Raw genomic sequence first — 22,432 nt, 5'->3', positions numbered from 1 at the left:
AAAAAAAAAAAAATCCAATCGTTTTCAAGGTTCCTAGTTTGTTTCTGCTTCTTCCTAATCTCCTATTTTGTTGATCCTTCAATTAAGGATCTTGTGTAGTGCTTAATCAACAGATCGCCCCTTGACTGATTCTGTTCTGAACACCCTTTTTTCCTGCTGTCGAATTCTGGTTCCTTGTCAAAAATTTCAGTATCAGATCTTAAGAAGGATTTTGACATATTTTAAAATCTGACTGCTGGATTGCTTTATTATTTTTATGATTTGTTCCTTATACTTAATAGAGCGTTCGAGCAGTATATTGAGCAGATCAGATCCTTTGATATCCTAATATTTGAATTCTCTGTGATCCTGTCGCAAGCTAATCTTCCGCTAGATTTCATGGTTAGGGATTAGCACTGCATTATCCAAAAGGTTTGACATGAAGTAGCGTTTCAGTAAACTCGGACAGAGACTAGAATGTCCCAACAGGGTTCTCTTTGCTTTCCTTGTGTTTATTTCATCATGTCTAGCTTCTCACATTGCCATCCTCTATGACCTAAGCTTCCAATTTTCTCTCAGCAGATCTATCAACTGGTTCACATGTGCAGTCCGGGTGTGGGAGGAAGAACTAACCATTACCAGCCAGCAACAAAAGAATGAACAGGTTACCTGTGCCTCTCTTGAGCATCAATAAAGTTACTATAAACCCTCAGCATGTCCCAAGCAATAGCTTTCTGAAACACATGAAAACAGTGAGAAAACATTATGGGGGGAAATGAACCAAAAATTAATGGGAAATCCAAATGCTTTGTGGAAAAAACTCATAGAGAGGACAAACCAAATTGCAAACGGAAGTGCAAAAGCACCCTCCCGGCCCACCCAACCCACACCAAAACAAGAAAGCAAAGTAAGAAGTTCACAGCACAAAAGCATCCAAAGCAAAGCAAACCCATGACACCAAGCAAGCTTCAAAATCCAGTGGTCAACCCTTGATGCCATAGTGCCATAAACATACAAGGTTCATGTTGGCCAAGATTCAAGACTGCAGAGGATGAAAAGTCATTGCCCATTCTTTTCCACATAAAATCAGCATGAACTTTAATGGATCAAAATCTGATCACTTATGGTCCAACCTAGGAGATCCCAAGTGCAAATATCTGGCCCATTCTTTTCATCATGAATATCTATCAGAATCTTTTATAGGTCCATAACCACATAATTCTTCTATGCTCTGACCATCCAAAAGAATATATAGTGCTCAGCATTTTCAATGGCATTGATTCCCTAACGTTGAGATCTCCCTCAAATACATGTCCCATCAAATGGGTGCTTGTTTACCACAGAAGCAAGGAGGGTGTCGTCCTTGTATTTTGTCCACCTAGTTTATTTGTGTCATTCCAAATAGGCTATATCCTTTCAGATACTGGGAGGTGGACACTATTGACATTGAGAGTCTCACATTCTCACCTACCACACCCCCACCCTTTTTTCTTCCCATTTTTTTTTTTTTTCCTGTTGGGAACAGGGGAGGGGTTCAGAGCATGTGGATGGCAAGGTAATCAGAAATTATCTATTATAGAGAAAGGGAGCGAACAGAACATATACCTGCCATCCTTGGTCAAGAAAGAGTTTTTCCTTGGCTAATAAAGTAGGTGTAGCATTTATTCCCAAAAGTGCACAGCCTCGACTCTGCAAAGTAAATTGGACAAAAGATTGCCAAAAAAAAGTTAGCATTCGTAGCTTGCAGAAAACTTGCAGGCTGTTTACTGCATCTTTATATTTATCTTAATGAAGAAACAAAAATGAAAATGTATAATATGAAAGATATAAATCCTACAAAGTTTAAACACACTTCATCAAATAACCCAACATATCTGTGCATGAGAGATGCCAACAGATGATATTCACATCAAAGAGTATATTTAATTTCCAGAGTGACTGCCAACAGCATATTCATACTTGTAGCAGGACGGAGCATATAATACAAAGTTCAACAAAGCCTCTCATGAATTCAAGTTTTGCAAAATGAATCGGCAACATCAGGTTATTTATCAATTAAATAAATCAATAATTGGTATAGTGGATAATAGATCAAATTGTATCTGAGGCACACCAGTAGGACCAGCCACCAACATACCATCAGGATAGCATGGTCATAATGTCTTATCCACCAACTGTGGGAGATTTATTAAAGCATTTCTTTGCAGGGGGGAAAAAAGAGATAAGATGGTAACATCAAAGAGGACTAATTGAATTTGTTAACAGTTGGTCAGACACCCTGCATGTAGACCATATGCAATGTATTCTATCATCAACACCACTTGAGTGACGAGCCTACAGATGATACATTACATTTCCTAGTTGTCAACCAAGAATGTTAACGCTGCTACTTTCTGAGACAAAAATGTAGTTCCTAGATTTGAAGCCTACAAACTAAAGGTAGTGATCACCTACCCTTCAATAAGACCAATCATGAGTACATAGTCCAAAGAGAACAAGAAAAATCACAGGATACCCCTAGTCAGGTTACAGTGATGAGAATATAATCACAGACTTATCCCCATAAAGAAATTATAATTAAGTTCGGTGATTTTCCTTGTCTGGTGCCACATAGCTTATCCAGCGGGTGTACTTGCCACATAACAACCTGGTTGCTGCTCAAACTATTGACATTCTGTCCATGGCATCTTCTACTAACGTGTCAGGTTTCAACCCTATAGGACTTCACCATATCTGAAACTAAAGTTCAAAAAGCCAGTTTTAATTTGAACCACCAAATATACAAGAGGAAGACTCCTCTACACCGTGGGTGGTTGGCCATATGCTTGAGATGGGCTACTAAATTTGATGTATGGTCATCCCAAATAATACCCCAATCCATTCCACGCGTGGCCCCAATCCATACTGCACGTGGCAAGAAAGTGGACAATGAATGGCTTCATTGTCTGGTGAACAAGGAAACATTTTGGGATATTGACAGCGTTATTCCACGATCAAAATGCACCATCAAAAACTTTGGACGTAAGAAGCAATCAATGAAAAAATCCAACCATACCATGCAACACAAAGCATCCTCCTGAACATATTGGACTTGCCATACTGCATATTTTTTAACATATATTCCCACATTGCATATTTCGTTCCATATTTTCTCACTCTGCATTTCGATCTTTGAAACTCACATGTTGAATATCGAGGTTAACTTCCCAACAATTTTTGGAAAGTTAAAGGTTAATCAAAAGGCTCTCAACCTTTCAAATACAGAACAGAAGTTACAAAGCATGTACTGTGTACTCCGGTGAATAGTCACACCTAGAGCAGTCTGTCAAACCATTTAATGAAGACAGAAAAGGTTCAAATAAATTTTTTTCCCAGAGAAATTTTCTCCAAAAATATTACATAATAATTTTTCAGTACATGTTAGTGCAAATACATGGGGAAATAAAAGAGGAAGCCATAATATTTTCCTGGACATAAAGAGTAAAATCCCTATACCTCCAAATTTCTGATCATTTGCTGCCCAAAAGCATCATCAGGATGAATCTGTTGAGCAAAAACAAAATATATATTATTATGGGCAAGAGATATCTGCCTGGTTGCACAGCCCCTGCACCACAGCAGGGGCATATTACATAAATGGGATTTTTATTTCAAAGGGGTGGAGTGGTAATTTTGTGCGCTCATGTGTCAGGGTGCAGAGGCTACGCAACCAAGCAGCCTTCTTTTCCCCTATTATAAAGGGAGAATGTTTTCTGTTTGGGAGTATAGGGGCTACACCAGCGTGGAGGCCAATGGAAGTGCACCTGGAAGCATCAACCGGGGCAGTCATTTCGCCCCCTCGCTTGTGTCTGGGTGCAGCCCCTACAGTCCCCCACAGGAAACATTCTCCCTATTATATATTACAGAAATGGCACATGATGTAAAACATGACATCTCAAACTAGGTGAATATCAAGAAGACAAATGCAAGGAACAAACAAAGGACAGTGTCTCAGCTACCAAAGGATAGGAGACAGTTGGGCTCACTGTAAGGCATCCTTCCCATCCCAGACGGTCTCCCAACCACCAAACTCCAAAGGACAGGAGACAGTTGGACTCATTCCCAGGTATCCCAAACATCCTTAAAGACACAGATACAGAAGCTTCGTAAAGAGGTAGGACCTGTTCATATAAAAAAAATATTGCAGTAGAGAATGTCTTCGAAGCCCAACCAACTATAGCACAGCTTGAATCTGGATCCAAGTATATTAGAACGCACTCTGCAATTATAAATGTTGGCAAGCTGATGACAACACCAAAATGAAGCAGATTTATTATTTTTACTCACCATGAACACTGACAATCCTAGTCTAACCATGGGTAAATCAAACAAATCATAAGTGCTTTAGAAAGGGGAAACAAGGTTCCTTGGTGCTATTAATGCAACAACTAGCAACAAATCAAAGAAAGATAAAAGTGAAGTGTATGCAAACTATGAATCACCATTCATGTACCCAACAAAATATTGTTACATTAAAGTTTCTAAATCCCCTACAAGTCTACAACACCTTCAGTGTGAAATATGATTTATTTTGGAAGATTTATAGGGGGTGCTGCACATCAAAATTATTGCTCACGCGACAACAGAAATGTGTCAGTCACTGTCAGCCAGAGAAGACTTATTATTATTGTAAACCCAATTCTGAGCTACAAACTAGAGACTGATTTGCAAACACAGGATTTCCAGAACAGAGAAAACTAAGCAATTGAAAGCTCAGATTGATCCAATATTCATGTCAAGTACTCTACTAAGGAGACTACTGATCTGCAAAATATCTCAGGAATCTTAGATCAGATTTCAGGTGTGCAGAGCCATCCCAGTGTAACTAGGAAAATAAAGCATGCTGTATAGAGCTGAGATTCAACAGTAATAGTCAGAGTTGCATACCAGAATTCACTAGAAAATATATCCGAAGGGCAAATGCTAATATATGAAATTTGAGATGTGTAAGGAAATTAAAAGCAAACACACCAGAAAACCAAAGCCAGAGAAGAAGAGAGAAGAAGGATGGAGACAGAGAGGATGTAAGTGCTGTGTGATAGAATTGTTACCCAACTTGAATCTCTTATATTAACTAAAACAGAATACATAGCTATAGTAGGACTCTAATTGTCCCGATGATAATGATAAACAGGTCCATGGACACCCATGAACCTCCCACCGAGACACTACTCTAACAAGATGAAACTATGCCAGTATGAGAGAGATAAGAAGCTAGAAAGCAAACAGAAATTGAGGTAAGAAAAACAGGGATGCTGCAGACTACTATTAGATGTAACCGGGAAAGTAAGATATAAGGAACTAGAAGTCTAGAAGAAAAAAGAGATAAAGTAGAACAGGAATACACCAACACCATGAATCTCGCACATTAACATAGATTTAAAAAGCCTGAAAACTATCATTCATTAAATTCGAGGGGGAAGCCATAGTCCAGTACATCTCCATGTGGATTTGTCAAACTGACTCTCTAAACAACCTCTGGCTAGGAATTCAAACTACTAGTTGGAATAGCCAAAACAGACTAGTATATGATACTCCGACTCAGACTAGGACTTTATAACTAATCAACAAATATCATAAACTGAAAAGATTTCTTAATAACTCTAGGCATTGATTCAGCTAACTTATAACATAAGACTGATTCAAATAACTCCTAGTTAATCACGTATTTTAGCTTCTACCCATATTCGAGGCTCATTAAAGTGGCCAATTACAATGAAACCCCTTGTACCAAATGCCCAACACATATATAATCCAACCCAAAGCTTATTTCCAGTAAAATAAGTCTACTTATTGGATATGCCTGCATCATTTATGGTCCCAAGAAAACCCTTCAAGCTTTGTTAAACATTTCAGTACAATGATTAATGTCAGTGGGATCACATAAATGAAGTTGATAATTCAATAGAACATGAGAACTGATTAGCTGGAGCTATATGAAGACAATATTAAAGTCACAGAAGTGTTAGTTGCACTATTGAAGTATACTAAAATTTAAGAAAGCACTCAGCAATACATTGAGACCAATTATTATAACAAGTTGAGGTACTTCCAATGAATTGGGGAAGCAAAAGCCAAGGAAAGAAAAATCAGTACGTCATAATAGAAACATGTGATAGAACTTTAAATCAAACTAGGAGTAGGAGCAAGGTCAACTGATACATCAATGGGCACAGGATACTAATAGTAAGTCAATGGCAGAACAAAGCAATTTACTTAAAGATCTAGGAAAGTGCAGCAGACTGGGGGCAAACCCAAGTTACCACCCAAGATTGATAAGGTGGTGTTTGAGTGCATACAGCCAAAAAAATGAAGCCATACCCTCAAAAAATTGAGAGTTTTATATTCTGATTGGTGTTCCTTTTCATACTATCCACCAAATGGACGCAGAGAAAATTCACACTGCTAGAAATTACCAAGGGTATTCCACAACAATAAGAGAGAGCGAGAGAGAGAGAAAGAGACTAGCCATAGGTTAATCTCTGAAGGTGAATCCTGATAGAGTAAGTAGATATGACAAACTTCAGAGGAGGAGAGGAGGGGAGCAACAGAGAGGCCAATCATTTAGTGAGGTACAAGAAGGATTATTGAGTGTGTGTGTGTGTGTGTGTGTGTGTGTGTGAAAGAGAGAGAGAGAGAGAGAGAAACCGACCAATGGAAGGTGGACAGTCATTCGAAGTATGACAAGGAGTTCTAAAGATTCTTGAGGAATAAGGCGAGACTGGCTCTGTGGCATGACTGGTCATAGTTCCAAAGATTGGTAGGGGATCTCCTGATCCAGATCAGTGTCATTCCATAGTGAGCCAATCTGGACTAAGGCGAGATTGGCACTGTAGCATGACTGGTCATGGTTACAAAGATTGGTATGGGATCTCCTGATCGAGATCAGTGTCATTCCATAGTGAGCCAATCTGGCATGGAACAGATCGCTGATCTACATTATTTACTAAATTTTTCCAGTCTGGATCACTCATTCCAGAATCCGGATACATATCACCAGGGTTTCCAGGAATGATTCGGACTACAGTCCGATCTTTAAAACCATGCAAATGGTGCTTGGAGCAATAGAAGTGCGACACCTACTCCTGGGAACCTGATGTGGCTGAGGTCCAATTTGTGGCCCATAAAGTATACTCTTCGTAATGAAATTACCACATGACATCTCTTACTATGGGATTATAAGATGATGAAAATGAGCAGATTAACCATCTTATAGGAGATCTATTGGTGGATTCAAGCATTCAATAGTATTGGAGGAATTCTGGTGACTTGTAAGAGTACCAACTACCAAGCAAGTGTAAAAGCAGATTAGAATTCTGTAGCTCAAAGCACACATGAAGTCATGTGGTAATGGTCACAAATGCAAGAGGCTCACTACCAGTAAATCTAAGAAACTGCTCCATGACACTCAAAGCAACTGGACACATCATAAGCAACCTTGTCTTTCAAAATCTATCACACCATCTATTAAAGTTGATTGCCACTTTGTCGAAGTCTAGTTTGGCACGTAAGTTGTCACAGCATTTGTCAAATCAAAGGACCAATTAGCAGGTATATATGCTAAGTCATATGGATGTACTCGATTAGAGAATATTAATTCCAAGTTAGGCAAGCATGATATATACAGCTCCAACAAAGAGGCATGTAGAAGTATCCTGTCCTACTCCCTTCATCCTACAACGACCATCCCCTTCAAGAAAGCCTAAAGGAGGAATGGTTAAAGGCTTAAAGCATTAAGAACTCTCATCATCCAATAATGCCCTTTATTTAAACTCACATTTTTTTGGGGGGTGTACCATATCTAAAATCTCCTTAAGTTGGCTAGTAAATGAATGGGTAATCAACATGGGGTAAAATAGCAAATTCCATTAAAATTCATTACTTAATTTTGAGATTGGACAAAAAATTTGAGACGTCCAAAAATGGAAAGGACTTCCTTTGCAAAACAAAGGGAGTAATTGTCCTTCCACACCCTAATATGCTATTCTCCTTCCTTCCCATTTGTAATGAATGCATCTTTGTCATATTCAAGTTAAATAAAAAAAAGAAACCAAATCCGGAGGCATGTAAAGAGTGAGATGGGAACATGCCGCCTCTCTCTAATTCTATTAACTCTATTCTTTCATCCTCTTTTTCATTTTTTATAAACTTCTCTCCAATGTCCAACAATGGAATAGAATAAAAATCAAGAGTCAAACCTTTAATGTTAACAAAAACATAGTTTATGAGAAAAGGGATGACCCATAGACCATGTAGTTCTCTCTAATATCAAACCTATACAAATAGTGGTTAGGAGTTTATTAGAGGGATGAGATGACCACAAAAGCATACCTTGGATCTAATTGAGCCTGAGCTATGGCATCATCCAACTTTTGTATGTCACGCAAATCAACAGGAAGCAGTTTGTAATTATCACTTAGTACTTCACCTTTCTCTGCACAATCAAGCTGTTTATAGTTAGCATACAACAAACAACAACAACTCAGCCTTAACCCAACTAAATGGGGTCGGCTACATGGACCTGATCAAAGATGACAAAAGAAAAGCAGAAGTAAAAGGGAAAGAGCACACCACAGCAAAAAAAAAAAAACAGAAAAATCACCCCTAAATGGGGTTGGGTACATGGATTCTTGCCCTCCAAAAGATCTAACCGAGGTCATACTTGGGACCAGACCTAAACTATGCATGTCTTTCCTCATTACATCTCCTACAATCATCTTAGGCTTGCCCCTAGCTCTTTTGGATCCTTTTATCTAAATCAGACCACTCCTCCTTACTAGAGCATCCTCAGGCCTCTGTTGAACATGGTCATAACACCTCAAACAACTTTATCGAAGCTTATCATGAATAGGGGCAACGCCCAAATCCGCTCTAATATGGCCATCCCTACTTTATCCTTTCGAGTTTTGCCACACATCCATCTCAACGTCCTCATCTCTGGTATATGAAGATTATTTATATGACACTTCTTAACAGCCCAACAATTTGCACCATGCATTAAAGCCAGTTGAACAACTATTCTATAGAACTTTCCTTTAAGCTTTGAAGGGATACGTCGATCACACAACACTCTGGACACACCTCTCCATCCCACTTTAATCCTATGAGGAACATCATCACCGATATCACCTTTTTTACTTAAAATTAGTCCCAGACACCTTAAATGATTACTTTGCGGTATCTCTCTTTCCTCAATCTTCACCATTTCATTATCCATTTCATAATTAGCATACAAAGAATAGAAATAAATGATTCACTTAGTCGCATAACAATGGATTCACTCAGAATTCAGAAATATAGTTTTTCTTTAGATTTTCTATTGTAATTAGACTAGGCTCAGTAGGACCTTTATTTTGGTTTACTTTATCATGTAATCAAGTGTTTGACTCTTAAAAGGTTGCTACTAAGAGTCCATCTATATAATTTACAGCCTATGATAGGGAGGTCTCTCTCTCAGGTGGGTAATGTTGGGGTGAACTAGAAAAGTTGGGTAGAGCCAGATCTAAGTGTTGGCTAGGCAAGCATCCTGTAGTAAGAGGAGTAGTTATGAACCCTATAAACATCCCCATGGGAATGGTGAAGAGAAGGCCCCAATTGGTAGAAAAAAACCCAAAACCCCTTGGGGTCAAGGTTTAATTTGTTGATCTGATTGTTAAGCTCTTTCCTATTACGCTGTTAAGCAGAGTTTTCCTTGCTGTGAATCTGCACCATCGGTTCTGTTGTTGGGTTGGGTTTTATATTTGTTGTTTATTCACCCTACACCCATCAATAACCTTGCATCAATATAGCTCAAATACCAGGAAAATAAAGACATAAGTACATAACAACTCATAAGATTTCCATGACATGTGAAACCATTTTGATAAACGCTCGTGATTTAAGCATACTTGCAGCTCAAATTTCTTACCCCGTGAAATGAATGCAGTAGACCCAATTTTATCCCTCAACTGATTGCAAGTGTCTATAAGAGCAGCCTTCTTACTAGTCACCTATAAACAGGAAAAAATGAATAACAATTTCTAATAACTGATAAATAAAATTTACTTTAGGCAGAACATTAGAAAGGGAGAAAAAGAAGGAAAAACAACTTTTGATATATAGATAGCGAACAAATAAACCAACCCTACAGCAAATAAAATGCATTGCTTTGACTTACTAGTTTGAATTAGAATTGACAATACAGGAAAACACATAAGTAGGAATGTAGGATCCTGGAGTGGCAACTATTAATAAGTACACATTGATAGTCAGTTTTGCCTTTACACAGTAGAGAGGCTTCACTCCATGGGATTCTGCCACATCTCAGGATGATGTGGCAATTTTGAACCATTCGATAGATAGGGGATGATCAAGATAGGCCACATGTCTAATTTCAGAATCAAATTCAACCACATTCCCCACTATGTATTGGCATGCATCCCAGTGTACATCCATGCATGTGTACCATACTCTGACCAAAACTGTGCACTCTCCCATTTTCTGGATTTTTTAAGCCCTATTTTGCCACTTCGCAAACTCTGTGTGAGCAAGGAACCTAGGGGCTATGGGTCTACCTGTCCCCAAAATTTGGGCCCCATACAATCATGGCAGATCTAGGTCCCATCTAAAAGGGGACATCTAGACCACCATGAAGAGGCCTTTTCCTCTGGATCGAATAAACCATACAACTTCTTCCACATGCTAGACAGTTTTAACCTTAATCAGCCAACAGGACTCCCAATCAATAAATTAAGCCACATAATTGCACACAAAAGCCATGAGATAGCAAATGTTTTAAATCCTCACCTCCTTAAAATCCAATTCCACATACAAATATGGTGCATTCCCTTCATCCTGGGGGAAAACATCCAATCAGAAAAATATATATGCTCCACAAAGAATGCAAACTAACAGAAAAGTATACGATAGATTGAAGTAACTGCGGAAACTTCTCAAATTACCTGAACCAACAAATTGATACCAAAAATCAGTAACGGTACACAATCTAAGGCAATAGAAGCTTAGTTGGTGACACATTAGAATGAAGGTTTTGAGATTTTATTTAAATTCAAGAAAAAAAAAATACATATAAAAGCAAAAATCAACACCTTACTAAGAAGAATGTAAAGTAAGGGGGAAAATCTGTCCGGAGCGTAGCCTATGCCAGCACTCCCATGTGCCTATCTCTCTCCTCTCTCTATGAAAAGACGTCCATGCCCATTGTTTGAAGGGAGGAGAGAGATACACACAGGGATCGCTGGCGTAGGCCGCACTCCCAGACAGGGAACCACCTCCCATAAAGTAATTATCCCTCCCCCACCAACACATGCACACAGTAGAGCTGATGTGGAAAGAAATTTAGCTTGATCAGACACACAAACGATGTGGGTGCCAAACATGCAAGCACCCACAAAAAGGAACACCCTCAAATACTGCCTCCCATTTTACCAGGTTCAGAACTCTTTCTATAAAAGGGTCTCCAACTTTGTTGCCTAGTGACCACATGTCACAATGTTTGCAGGCAGTAGGGGTCCTAGCTAGCCAAAGTATTGTTCACTTAGGCATTAAATGGCATTTGACTGCTCTTTTACACATTGTGTGTCCAATAGAAAAGCCAAAAGGAAAATATAACAAAGGTCAGATAGGCTCATCAGGGAGTATGTTGATGAGTCTCGATTAGCTCACTAAAAATCCATGCACCTGCAACTGGAAAAAGGTGGTATCAAAGCCAGCTCCGAGGGACAATATCTGCTTTTTCAAATGCCCTTTTTCACCTGAATGCCTTTCGAAAGAGAGGAACTGAAGGAGAAGCTTCCGAAGAGCAGCCCAACGAGCATAGTAACCTTGAGGACATCATTTACAAACTAAAATTAAGTGAGCTCAACCAAGTATAAGCATGTGCGATAAAAAAACAGATATTCCAACTCACCACGGTTTATTATTGGGGATCTCCTCACAGGTCTTCTCACAAACAAGTGGATGTAGTCATCTTTCATGTATCCCTTTTTCACACAGGACCTTGAGGGGGGGAGCCAAAAAAAAGGCATGTATTAGTGAGGAGAAACAAAGTAACGTACCAAGCAAGCGTCTCCAAACAGAACAAACAGGAAAACAAGACAATGCCTAAAGAAGGCCCCACCACTAACCATCCCTTGCAGCAAACAGCCCACACACACGATCTCCCAGTCAAAGAAAGAGGTCATTACTAAAATTATCCTACCAAAAGACAACAGCACCCATTTTTCATATCTATCATGCAAATTCAATTATATGCACAAGAAACATAAGAAATAAAATTGTATATTTGGCATAGATCAGTATTATTGTTTTATTTTTTCAATTTTTTTGGTCAAAGAGGAAGACATTGAAGAACTGAGAACTCATTTATGTAGCAACAAAGTGATGCCAAGGGCAAGAAAGGAGCAAAATAAGTTTAACGGAAAATCAACCGTGAATTGACTAATGAACCTCCTCTTGATGGTTTGAATTGGATAAGACTGCATCAGTCTCAGGGCATAAAGCTTTGGAACTTAATTAAGATCTGCAACATGTATAAAAATCATCATCAAATCATCTGGGAAAAAACTTTTCTTGGTCAGGACCCCTGGTTCCTAAAAGATGGCTCATGTAAGGTCATCATGAAATCAATATTGTTTTGTTTTTCCTTCCGTATATGAAAACACGGACATATGGAACAGAAGATGTAAATATGAGTACTAATAATGCAATGTCCTTTCTATTCATATATAAGTAGGCTGTCTCAAAATTTTGTTATTTGGGAACAACCTGAATATCCTTAACCAAATAAATGGAGTCTTCTGTGTTATATCATTTGGCTGTTATTTCAAATTTATTAAATACTTTTTTATGCTGGTTTTGAGAGACACAGCTCACCCAACTTTACTCTGTTAGGTGGGATGAGTTGCTTCTGAGGTCCCATAGCCTCCGGCACCCCTCCACCTCCTCCTCCTTCTCCCTTCCCCATCCACCTTCTTTCTCTCCCTACTGAGTGATGCGGAACCGGGGTTCAAAAAAACCTGTTCGGTTTGCTTATGGGCCCAGCCAAATGAGAGAACTCAATAGTCAAGATGTAGTGGCAGTATTGTAAATAAACAGAAGTTATACGGAGAGTGGCAGAGTTGTAAATAACCAGATTAACTAATGAGCTACTTGGGAGATGGGACCTAAAGGGAATTACTAATTATTTGGTGGTGATAAACTAGGAAGTAAAATAGGAGTGTGCGATATGAAAGAATTAGAGGCAAAGAGAAGAGTATAATAGGAAAGCAGAATAAAAGAGAAATAAGCAGCAAACTCACGATTCTTCTCCAACCTTCCATCAAAACTAGAAACCAGGAAGAGACCATTGGATTGAAGGAGGAAGAACTCCCTCGTAAGAGCTCACATCGATCTGAAACATAGCCCTACTAAAAGCAACACATGGTCTCCTTAGACAACAAGCAAGCCAGAGGTTCCAGAGGTCTGAAACTGAGCCCTACGGTGAGGTTATGTTCAGACCTTTAACTGAAGTTCTATCCTTTGATGAGTGGGATTTCTAGAGCCACGGTTTGGGGGGTTTGGGTATGTTAAGGAAGAGCAACCTTTGAGCAAAGTTTCAGTTCCAGCAGATCAAAGGTGAGGGAGATCGATCCACTTGTTTGGTGCTCCAACTATGGCCAAGAAACAGAGGTTCGACCAGAAAGAGAGAGAATGATAAGAAGGAGAAGAACAGAAGAAGAATCGCAAGTAGAAAATAGGGTAGGGAAATAGCAACTCCACAGCCAAACTGGGTCTTAAAATTTATTCCACTCAAACGTCATACTATAAATCTGATCTGCTCAATTGGTTACATGTCTAATATAAAGGAAAATCAAAACAATTAATAGAAACTACTTGGAAGGAAACTACTCTAAAAAAACTAACTAATTCCAAAATATACCACTACATATCTACTTCTAAAACAAAAAGAATCAAATATACTAAGACTGCTTCCCTAACTATCAACTACAGACCCTTGCCAGTCCGAAAACCCAGCTTAGGTTGTTGCGTCTTCGCCAAGTTTTGAAATCTTGTTTCGTTTCGGTGTTTCGGTGGTTTCAGAACCTCCGAAATACCAAAATCTCTACGAGATCTCTGGGAGTTGGGTATTTTTTTTACTCAATTGACTGTTTCGGTGGTCAAACAGCCATATTATGACCTAAAACTTGGTGGGGAGCTTGTTTTAAGATTAATAAACATGCTTAGAACTTAAATTTTCAAAAATATTAGAACATGACAGTGTTTTAGAGTTGCCTTGTTTGGCAGCAACCGTCAAACTGTTTTAGAAATTTTATGAACCACCCTTGTTTGCAATAATACATTTTAAGTTGATGGAACATGTATTTTTAAACCAGAAAAATAAAAAATATTAATGAACCAAAACAAATTTCGACACTGTGAGGTTATAGATCGGCCTCTATGTCTAACATATAAAAAATCTAGCCCTATCCAACATATAATTATGTTACTATTTCAAAAAAAATGGTTTTGGGGAAAGTGGTTTACCTTTCCAAAGCTTGAAATGTGTAGACCTTCAACTTGGAGTAATTTTCAAAGCAATAGATGTGATAATGTGGCAAATTAGTGGACAATGGAGTGATTTTGTGTTCAAATGCAAGGAGAAGCCGAAATTTCACCAAGACAGTAGAGTTAGAGTCGAAATTTTGACTCCCCCTAACAAGATTGAGTATTTATAAGCCTTGGTTGGTATCATTTCAGTATCTCACCAAAATAGTATCGAAATTTTGGCCGAGATATCAAAATTTCGACCGAGCTGATTACTTTTTTGTAATTCGTAGCACATCTCGACTAGGTAAAAAAAAAATCCGAAATTTCCGAGATCTCTATGAGATTTTGAACCATGGTCTTTGCTTAGGCTTCCATAGTGGGTCGATTCGATCTTGTTAAGCAAAGGCATCTGCATCACTGAGAACCTCTCTGGTCCTACCTGCTCCCTCTCCTCCCCAACTGCCCTCCATCCTCCCACCTCCAAAAACTGGACCTCTCTTTTCAACCCAAACTCTCCATCCTCCCACCTCCACTTCATCTCCCCCCTGTTATCCTTGGAGACAAGAAACTCGGCCATTGCCCAGCGGGATGCCTTGACAATATAGTACCCAAATGGAAATTTTGCTTGGTAGGTCACTTCTTAGGAAGCAGACCTCCATTCCCCATTGTGAAAAGATCCCTCATCAAACAATGGAAAGCTCATGGTTCTACAATAACACACCTGCTGGATAATGGTGTCTTCTTATTTAACTTCTCAAACGTTCAAGATATGCTCAAGGCTTTGGAAAGTGGCCCTTGGAAAATCGGTAACAAACCAATTTTCCTCCGCAAATGGGATCGTTACATGCAATGACACAAAATAGACTACTACTCAATCCCCTTTTGGCCTACTCTCCCCAACCTTCCCCTACACTTTGGAGTGAAAGAGGGCTTAGCATCATCAGCTCTATGATCAGTAATTCTCTCTTCACAGATATCAGAACCAAGAAAATGCAAAGGCTTTCCTATGCCAGAATCTGCGTTGAAGTCTTGGCCGACAACCCCCTTCATCTGTGATTGTCATGGATGATGAGGGTCACTCCTTTCACCAGGAATATTGCTATGACTGGGTCCCCCCTCACTGTACATCTTGCAAAGTATTTGGACATCACTCAAAGACTTGCTCTAAGCTCAAGCCGCCTCCCTCTGATGAAAGAATGGAAGACCCCTCCTCAGCCGAGAGTCAAGAAACTCCTCCTACCATTACTGTTGATGCTGCTACCTCTAGGCGTCATAACATTCAAGAACCCTCTCATCACCCTCTACCCTCCTCCTTAAAACTGTACGGCCCCTAGTCGTCATCCTAGTCGTGGTCGGAGGTGGAGTAGAAATCTGAGACCTCGCAAGTCCTTCCGCCAGCATCTGGCTCCCCTGTCTGCCAAAATCACAGGCATAATGTCTCATCCTTTGAACCTTTAGTCATTGCCCTAGATCCCGCTGGGCAAAGCTTTTCCAATCCTCAGCAATCTGCCAGTTCTGCTAGTGGCGCAGGCTGTCATTCCCTATCCCCATCCTCTATTCGCAGCCTCCAATCTTTGCCCCTTTCAGCTTCCAAACCTTTCTCGATCGCCTCTCCAAGCCTTTCAGCTACCCGAGATGCTCTTGTTGAATCAGCAAACATATATCCTTCCTCCTCCTGTAATTCCAATCTTACCCCTTTCTAATTTGAGCCTACCTAAGAGGACCAAACTCAATCCAAAACTTAACCTCCCCTTTGATGTAGATGCACATTATGGAAGGAGATATGAGAGGAAGAAGGGTCCAGCCAAGAAGGCCAGCCGAACACCCACTTAGTCCACTTGAGTGGCTAAGTCATTAAGTATAAATAAGGGCCCACTGGGCCCATCGGCTAGGGGATATTTAGTAGTTTTTTTTTTAATTAATTAGAGGCCCATTGGGCCTATCGATTTTATTAAGTGGTATGTCCAGTCCAAATTGTCTTAGGACTCTATTTGTTTTCCACATAGGTTTATTATTCCTAGTCTTAGCATGACTGTAATTAGGAAAGTCCTACCCTCTATATATAGAGGAGCTTATGTAAACCTAATTTTCAGATTTGAATAAAGAAATTGCAGTCATTATGTTAAAACAACTGAGATAATTGTGGGTGAGAAGCCCTGGCCGAGACAGCCACTCCTCCCCCACATTCTCTTAATTCTTTTCTTAATTTCTGCAATCAGATTTCTGGTTTCTGTGTTCTGTTACAGCAAGGATCGATTTCAAGATTCAGACCTAAACTTGGAACCACTCGATCTCCTCTCCTGGCCAATTTAGAGGTCTGATCCGCAAGACATTCTAAGGACTGATTCAGCTCTCCAAGGGGACCACTCGATCTCTGTTGGAAGGCCATTGGAAGCAGTTCACTTCTGGTTTTTCTGCAATTCTTGATTTTCTCTCTCCTAGGTCAGAAATCAAGAACTTCCATAACTCTGCAACCAGCCGTCAGAATCTGTTAATATTTGGGGGTTTTATTCCTCACATCTGGGCCTACAATTGACCAGCAGCTCAGCTCCATCTGAGCCCAGACTAGCCTGCCATCTCTCTCCTCTGTTTTGTGATCTTTTTCTGGTTTTTGGGTATTGAATTGCCTGTTTGCTTTGTGGGTTAATTTACTCTTGTGAGTGTTCTTTGAGGCTGCTGTTCTAAGGTCTCTTACAATGGTATTAATTGGGGTCATGCTTGCGGGGGTAAGCTTTTGAATCTACTCCTGAATTACCCTTCTAACCCATCTTCAGCCCACCCCCTCACTTGGCCCAATATCACTCCCCCCTTTCGGCCCACTACCCCTTCTCCTCTGGCCCATAACTCCATCCTTATTCCAAACCTTTTGGACCATCCAACGCACCATCTTGACCCATTTATCCACCGGTCCTTCTCAGGTCTCTCTTGTTCACCTGAATCCATTGTTCAAAGACACACTATCCCTCTACCTGTTGTGACTCATCCATTACCAATTCCCTCTACCTTGTTGCATCTCCACCGACAAACTCCTGCTCCCGCCACGTCTTCATCAACAACTGCCTCGCCTTCCTCACATCTGCGACCGCCCACTGCGTCTTCATCTGCCACGACTCCTACTCCCTCCCGCTTGTTGCGTCTTCACCAGCAACATTTTGTTGCCTCCATGACTTCATCACCTTCTGTCATGCCTCTCACTCATCCACTCCCGACTACTGCGACTGCTTCTAGTGCGACCGCCTTAACTTCTAAGCACTCGAACCCGTCTGCCACGTCTTGGCACCTATCCACAACCACATATGCCATGTTGTTCTGCCTCCTGTCTCCCTGCCTCTTATAGAGCAAGTCCCTGTCGTGAAATCCTCCTCTCCCTTTGTAAGAGCTGGTCAATGCCACACCAGTTCATCTACTTCTGATGCTGCTATCATCTACACCTCTTGTTCAAGCCGCAACTCCTCTATCGTCATTAGCCTCTCCGTAGAAACTCTTGCCTCAACATTTCCTTCTCATGTTTTGCTCATCAAGCAGAAGCAGGACCTTGCCACGTCTTCATCAACCTTGTCTGCTATCATCTACAATTCTCAGTACGATCTCTAGCAACCTATGCAGTCGTCAAAACGTTCCTCCATAACCTCTCTCGGTGAATTTGGCATCTCTTTGGCTCCCTCAGCCTTCGAAGACCACCACATTAGTCTCTCCTCCAACAGGAACCCTCTAGCTTTCGACACACCCCAGCCTCAGGTATTCTCTCTTACACCTGTTAGGTCTAATAGCACCTGTTAGGTCTGATAGCCTCCCTATTACCCTTGGTTCCCTCCTCTAAGGTGATACAACAAACACAATCAGAGTCATCCTCCATCTCGTCTCGGCCTTCCTAACCTCAATTTCAATGAGGCCTTATTGCCCCCTCCTTCCCCCTCTCTATGAATTGTTGGACCATTTGGAATGCCTGTGGGCTAAATTCTTTAGCCAAGCAAGCTGAGATATGTTCCTGTCTTAAAGCTTCCAACTCCATCCTATGTTCTCTTCTTGAAACAAGAGTTCCTAAAGCCAATGCCCTTCGAGTCGCTTCCTCGATAGCTCCCTCTGAGTCTCTTCTCTCTAATTACTTCTCTAGTCCTAATGGCAAGATTTGGATTGTTTGGAACCCTTCCAAGGTTCACATCGCAGAAATCTCTCTTCTCCTCAATTTATTCACTTCTCTATTATGAATCCTAGTGTAGTGTAAATATCTCCCTCTTCTTTACAACTATTTATGGTCTCAACAGAGCCCTAGATCGGATCCCTCTCTGGGACGACCTTAGGCTTATTGCTTCTCAAGTTGGCTCCCTCCCTTGGGGATGGAGAGGAGACTTTAACGTGGTTAAGTATGCCCATGAGAAGCTTGGAGGCTCCTCAATCAACCATTTAATGGATTTAAATCCTACTTAGAGGATACAAGTCTTAATGATATTAGATGATCTGGCAATCAATATACCTGGCACAACAAAAGGATTGGTGTCAACCGCATACTTTACAAGCTTGATAGAGTCCTAGTTAATGAGGCTTGGCTTTCCTCCTTTCCCACTTCCCATGCCACCTTTAATCTTCCGGGCATCTTGCATCACACTCCACCTCGCTTTTCGTCCAGCCATACATCTCCTTCAGCCCTAAGCCCTTCAAATTCCTTGATATGTGGACCCTTGACATTAATTTTCTTCTCGTTGTTAAGGCGGCCTAAAATAAACCGATCCAATCCTTTTCCTCCCCCATCTCCTTCACCCGGAAGCTCAAAAATGTTAAAATTACTCTAAAAGAATAGAATTCCTCCACATTAGCATTATCTACTCTCAAGTCTCCATTTGTAAAAGTAAGCTTGATGCCATCCAATCTTGTCTCTAGTCCGACCTCCTCAACCCCCCCCCTTGCCTTTAAGGAAAAGGACATCTCCCTTGAACTCTCCTCCCTTCTTGCTCAAGAAGAAAGCTTCCGTAACCAAAAAATGGCTAGAACTTGGAGACTCTAACTCCGCTTATTTCCGCAAGTCCTTAAAAGCCAAAGTCAATTCCAACTCCGTCCCTCATCTCACTGCCAGAGACGGAGCCTTCCTTCTCAACTCTGAAGCCATAAAGTCTCAGGTTGTGTATTACTTCTCTGATCTCTTTTGTCCCCCCCCCCTCTTACCCCTTGACCCCTCCACCCCCTTCCCCTAAATAAATTCATCCCCAATCACCTCCTTCCCTCTCTTCAAGCTATCCCCTTCGACCCTAAAATCCTTGTCACGGTTCATTCCCATAAGTCTAATAAAGCCCCAAGCCCAGATGATTTTAGCATGGGTTCTTATCCTCTTACTGAGACATCACTGGAGATGACCTCATTAAGGCCATCAAGAGGTTCTTCTTCAATCCTTCCAAAATCCATGGTATTAACCACACATTCCTCTGTCTCATCCCTAAGAAGGAAGGGGCCTCCTCCATGCCTGACTTTAGGCCCATCTCCCTCTGAGACCTTCTTTATAAATTCATAGCCAAGATTCTAACTAACCGCATCCAATTTGTCATCGACTCCCTTGTCAATCCCAACCAATCCGCTTTCATTTCTAGTAGAAGCATTTTAGATAACATCATTCTCTACCAAAAGATAATGAAACGGTTTGATAGAAAATTCCACTCTCTTGTTGCCCTCCTCAAGATAGACATCCATAAGGCTTTTGACTCTATTAGATAGGACTACATCTGCAAAGTCCTTCTCGCAATGTCCTTCCCTTTGGTCTTTGTCAATTAAATTCAATCTTGCATTTCTTCTCCCAAATTCTTTGTCCTTGTGAATGGGTCCCCCGGCTGGTTACTTCTCTTCCTCCGTTGGCATCCGTTGGGGATGTCCTCTCTCCCCTCTCTTATTCTGTCTCCCCTGGAAGTCCTATCAAAATCCATCCAATCACGTACTAATAATCTCCTCATCTCCCCTTTCCCTAACTGCAAACGCCTTCAAGCTTACCCATCTTACTTTTGCTAATAATCTTATAATTTTCTCCAAAGCTGACCCTGTGTCCATAGATTCCATCATGTCTTCCCTTCACCTTTTCGAATCCCTCTCTAGTCTCTGTTGGTGTACGATGTCTTGTATTCCGTCATAGTTTAACCCAGGGAGTACTAGTGCAGCGCCTCGATAGGTAGGACAGTGGTCCCGCTAGCCGGTTAATGGGCCGTGGGGCTTGCAAGGGGGCCAGGAGGCCCCCTGCATAGAAAGGGTGTAGGGGGTGCAGCCCCCTGCTCGAATTTTTTAATTGAGGGCAATTGTGTACTCTCTGAATTAAGGTTTTTCGCTTTATATTTGTAGCAAGGGTTTCTTTCTCTGTAATGCAAGCAATACTGAGAGGCATATGGGAAGAGCGTTATAACCCTATTCTCCATTGATAGTGAAGTAGGATGTCATCTCACCGGGGACGTAGAAAATCTTTCCGAACCTCGTAAATCTGCGTGCATTACTTGTTCTTGGTTTTTCCATTATCTTTTACATCGTTTTAGGGTTGCGTTTCTACAGTCTCCACATTAATCTTCTCAAATCCAGTCTCTTCCTTGCTTGTGTTCCCAATCAATCCAAAGCCCGTCTCCTTGAGCTCGTAGGATTCTCACAATGCTCTTTTCCCGTTAAGTACTTAGGTCTCCCCCTCATCTCCTCTCGTTTGTTGGCCCACCACTGTTCCCCCATGTTGAGCCAAATCCATAAAAGGCTCCAACTCTAGAAAGGCAAGCTCCTCTCCTATAAAGAGCATTTGGAGTTCATCTATTCTGTCCTCCAATCATCCAACATCTATTGGTCTGGTATTTTTTAAATCCCTAAATCCATCATTAAGGCTGTGTAGTCCAGCTTCTGCACCTTCCTTTGGAAAAATACTGACTCTGCTACTTTCCTCCACCCCATCTATTGGTCCTCCATCAGCCTTCCCAAATCTAAAGCTCGGAATAAGGAGAATCAAAGATGCCAACCTTGCGGGCATTCTTAAGTTTATCTAGAAGTTAGTCTCCAAGCAAAACATTCTTTGGGTTTCTTGGGTCTACTCTTCCCTCCTTTCCAAGGACTCTCTTTGGACTGTCCCTATCTCCTCGAATGCCTCCTTGGCTAATGCAAAATCCTCCAATCCAGACTAACAACTTTGGGCACCATTCACTCTTGTATTGGCGATGGTTCCTCGACCTCCTTTGGCTTGATAATTGGCACCCCAAGGGTGTGCTCCTCTTACTTGTGGGCCCTAGAGCAATCCACTCTTTTGGCATTGCAAAGACATCGCCTATATCTTCAATCATTTCGAATGGCATATTGGACTCCTCTAGCCTCCCCCCCCCCTCTTCCCTCCTTTTGGTCCTCTCTCCTAGCCCTCCCTCCTAGAGGATAGAATAGTTTGGTCCCCTTCTCCCTATGGCCGCTTCTCCTCTTCCTCTTCTTGGCATCTTATCTGTTCTTCAGGTTCCACTATTTCTTGGCATAAGGCATTTTGATTTAAATCTCACATCCCCCATCACAGCTTCACTGTTTGGAAAGCCTCTCCAATTGCCTTATCACTAAGTCATTCCTTATCCACCACCACATCTCTGATCTCTGTCCCCCTTACTTGTTGCCTGTGTTGGAATGGTTCGGAAGATAGTAGTCACTTGTTCATTCACTGCCCTTTCACTTCCCCCATATGGAAGTGTGTCCTTTCCAAATGCTGACCTTCCCCTCATGAGAGAGTAGATATGGATTGACATGACCTTCTCCAGCAACTATCAACTCTAGATCATTCGATAAGATTTGGCTATTTTGACATCTCCTCCAAGCTTGCTATGATCCTTTTCCCTCAGTTATTGATTTCCCAAGGAATATGCTTATTGATGTTTCCTGGGGCTTGCCTTTATCCATTTTAACCTCCCCC

The 22,432-nt window shown here is 41.0% G+C and overlaps 1 protein-coding gene across 4 annotated transcripts in view; it reads right to left on the bottom strand.

Annotated features, from left to right (window-relative positions):
• The window catches only part of LOC122069290 (leucine carboxyl methyltransferase 1 homolog), a 31,040-nt gene that overhangs the window by 7,008 nt on the left and 1,600 nt on the right, over positions 1-22,432 (bottom strand). For all 4 annotated transcript variants that reach the window (XM_042633282.1, XM_042633281.1, XM_042633280.1 and 1 more), the window contains exons 2-10: positions 11,927-12,015; positions 11,698-11,840; positions 10,804-10,851; positions 9,926-10,007; positions 8,350-8,452; positions 4,140-4,260; positions 3,475-3,522; positions 1,585-1,668; positions 649-713 (exon numbers count right to left, since the gene is read on the bottom strand). In XM_042633282.1, the coding sequence (XP_042489216.1) occupies positions 649-713; positions 1,585-1,668; positions 3,475-3,522; positions 4,140-4,260; positions 8,350-8,452; positions 9,926-10,007; positions 10,804-10,851; positions 11,698-11,840; positions 11,927-12,015 (783 nt within the window). The remainder of the gene's footprint in view (positions 1-648; positions 714-1,584; positions 1,669-3,474; positions 3,523-4,139; positions 4,261-8,349; positions 8,453-9,925; positions 10,008-10,803; positions 10,852-11,697; positions 11,841-11,926; positions 12,016-22,432) is intronic.

This window comes from Macadamia integrifolia, unplaced genomic scaffold, assembly GCF_013358625.1.
Source record: "Macadamia integrifolia cultivar HAES 741 unplaced genomic scaffold, SCU_Mint_v3 scaffold571, whole genome shotgun sequence".
Classification (NCBI taxonomy): domain Eukaryota; kingdom Viridiplantae; phylum Streptophyta; class Magnoliopsida; order Proteales; family Proteaceae; genus Macadamia; species Macadamia integrifolia.
Note: the sequence above shows the minus strand (reverse complement) of the source record. Positions and strands in the feature narration are given on the sequence as shown.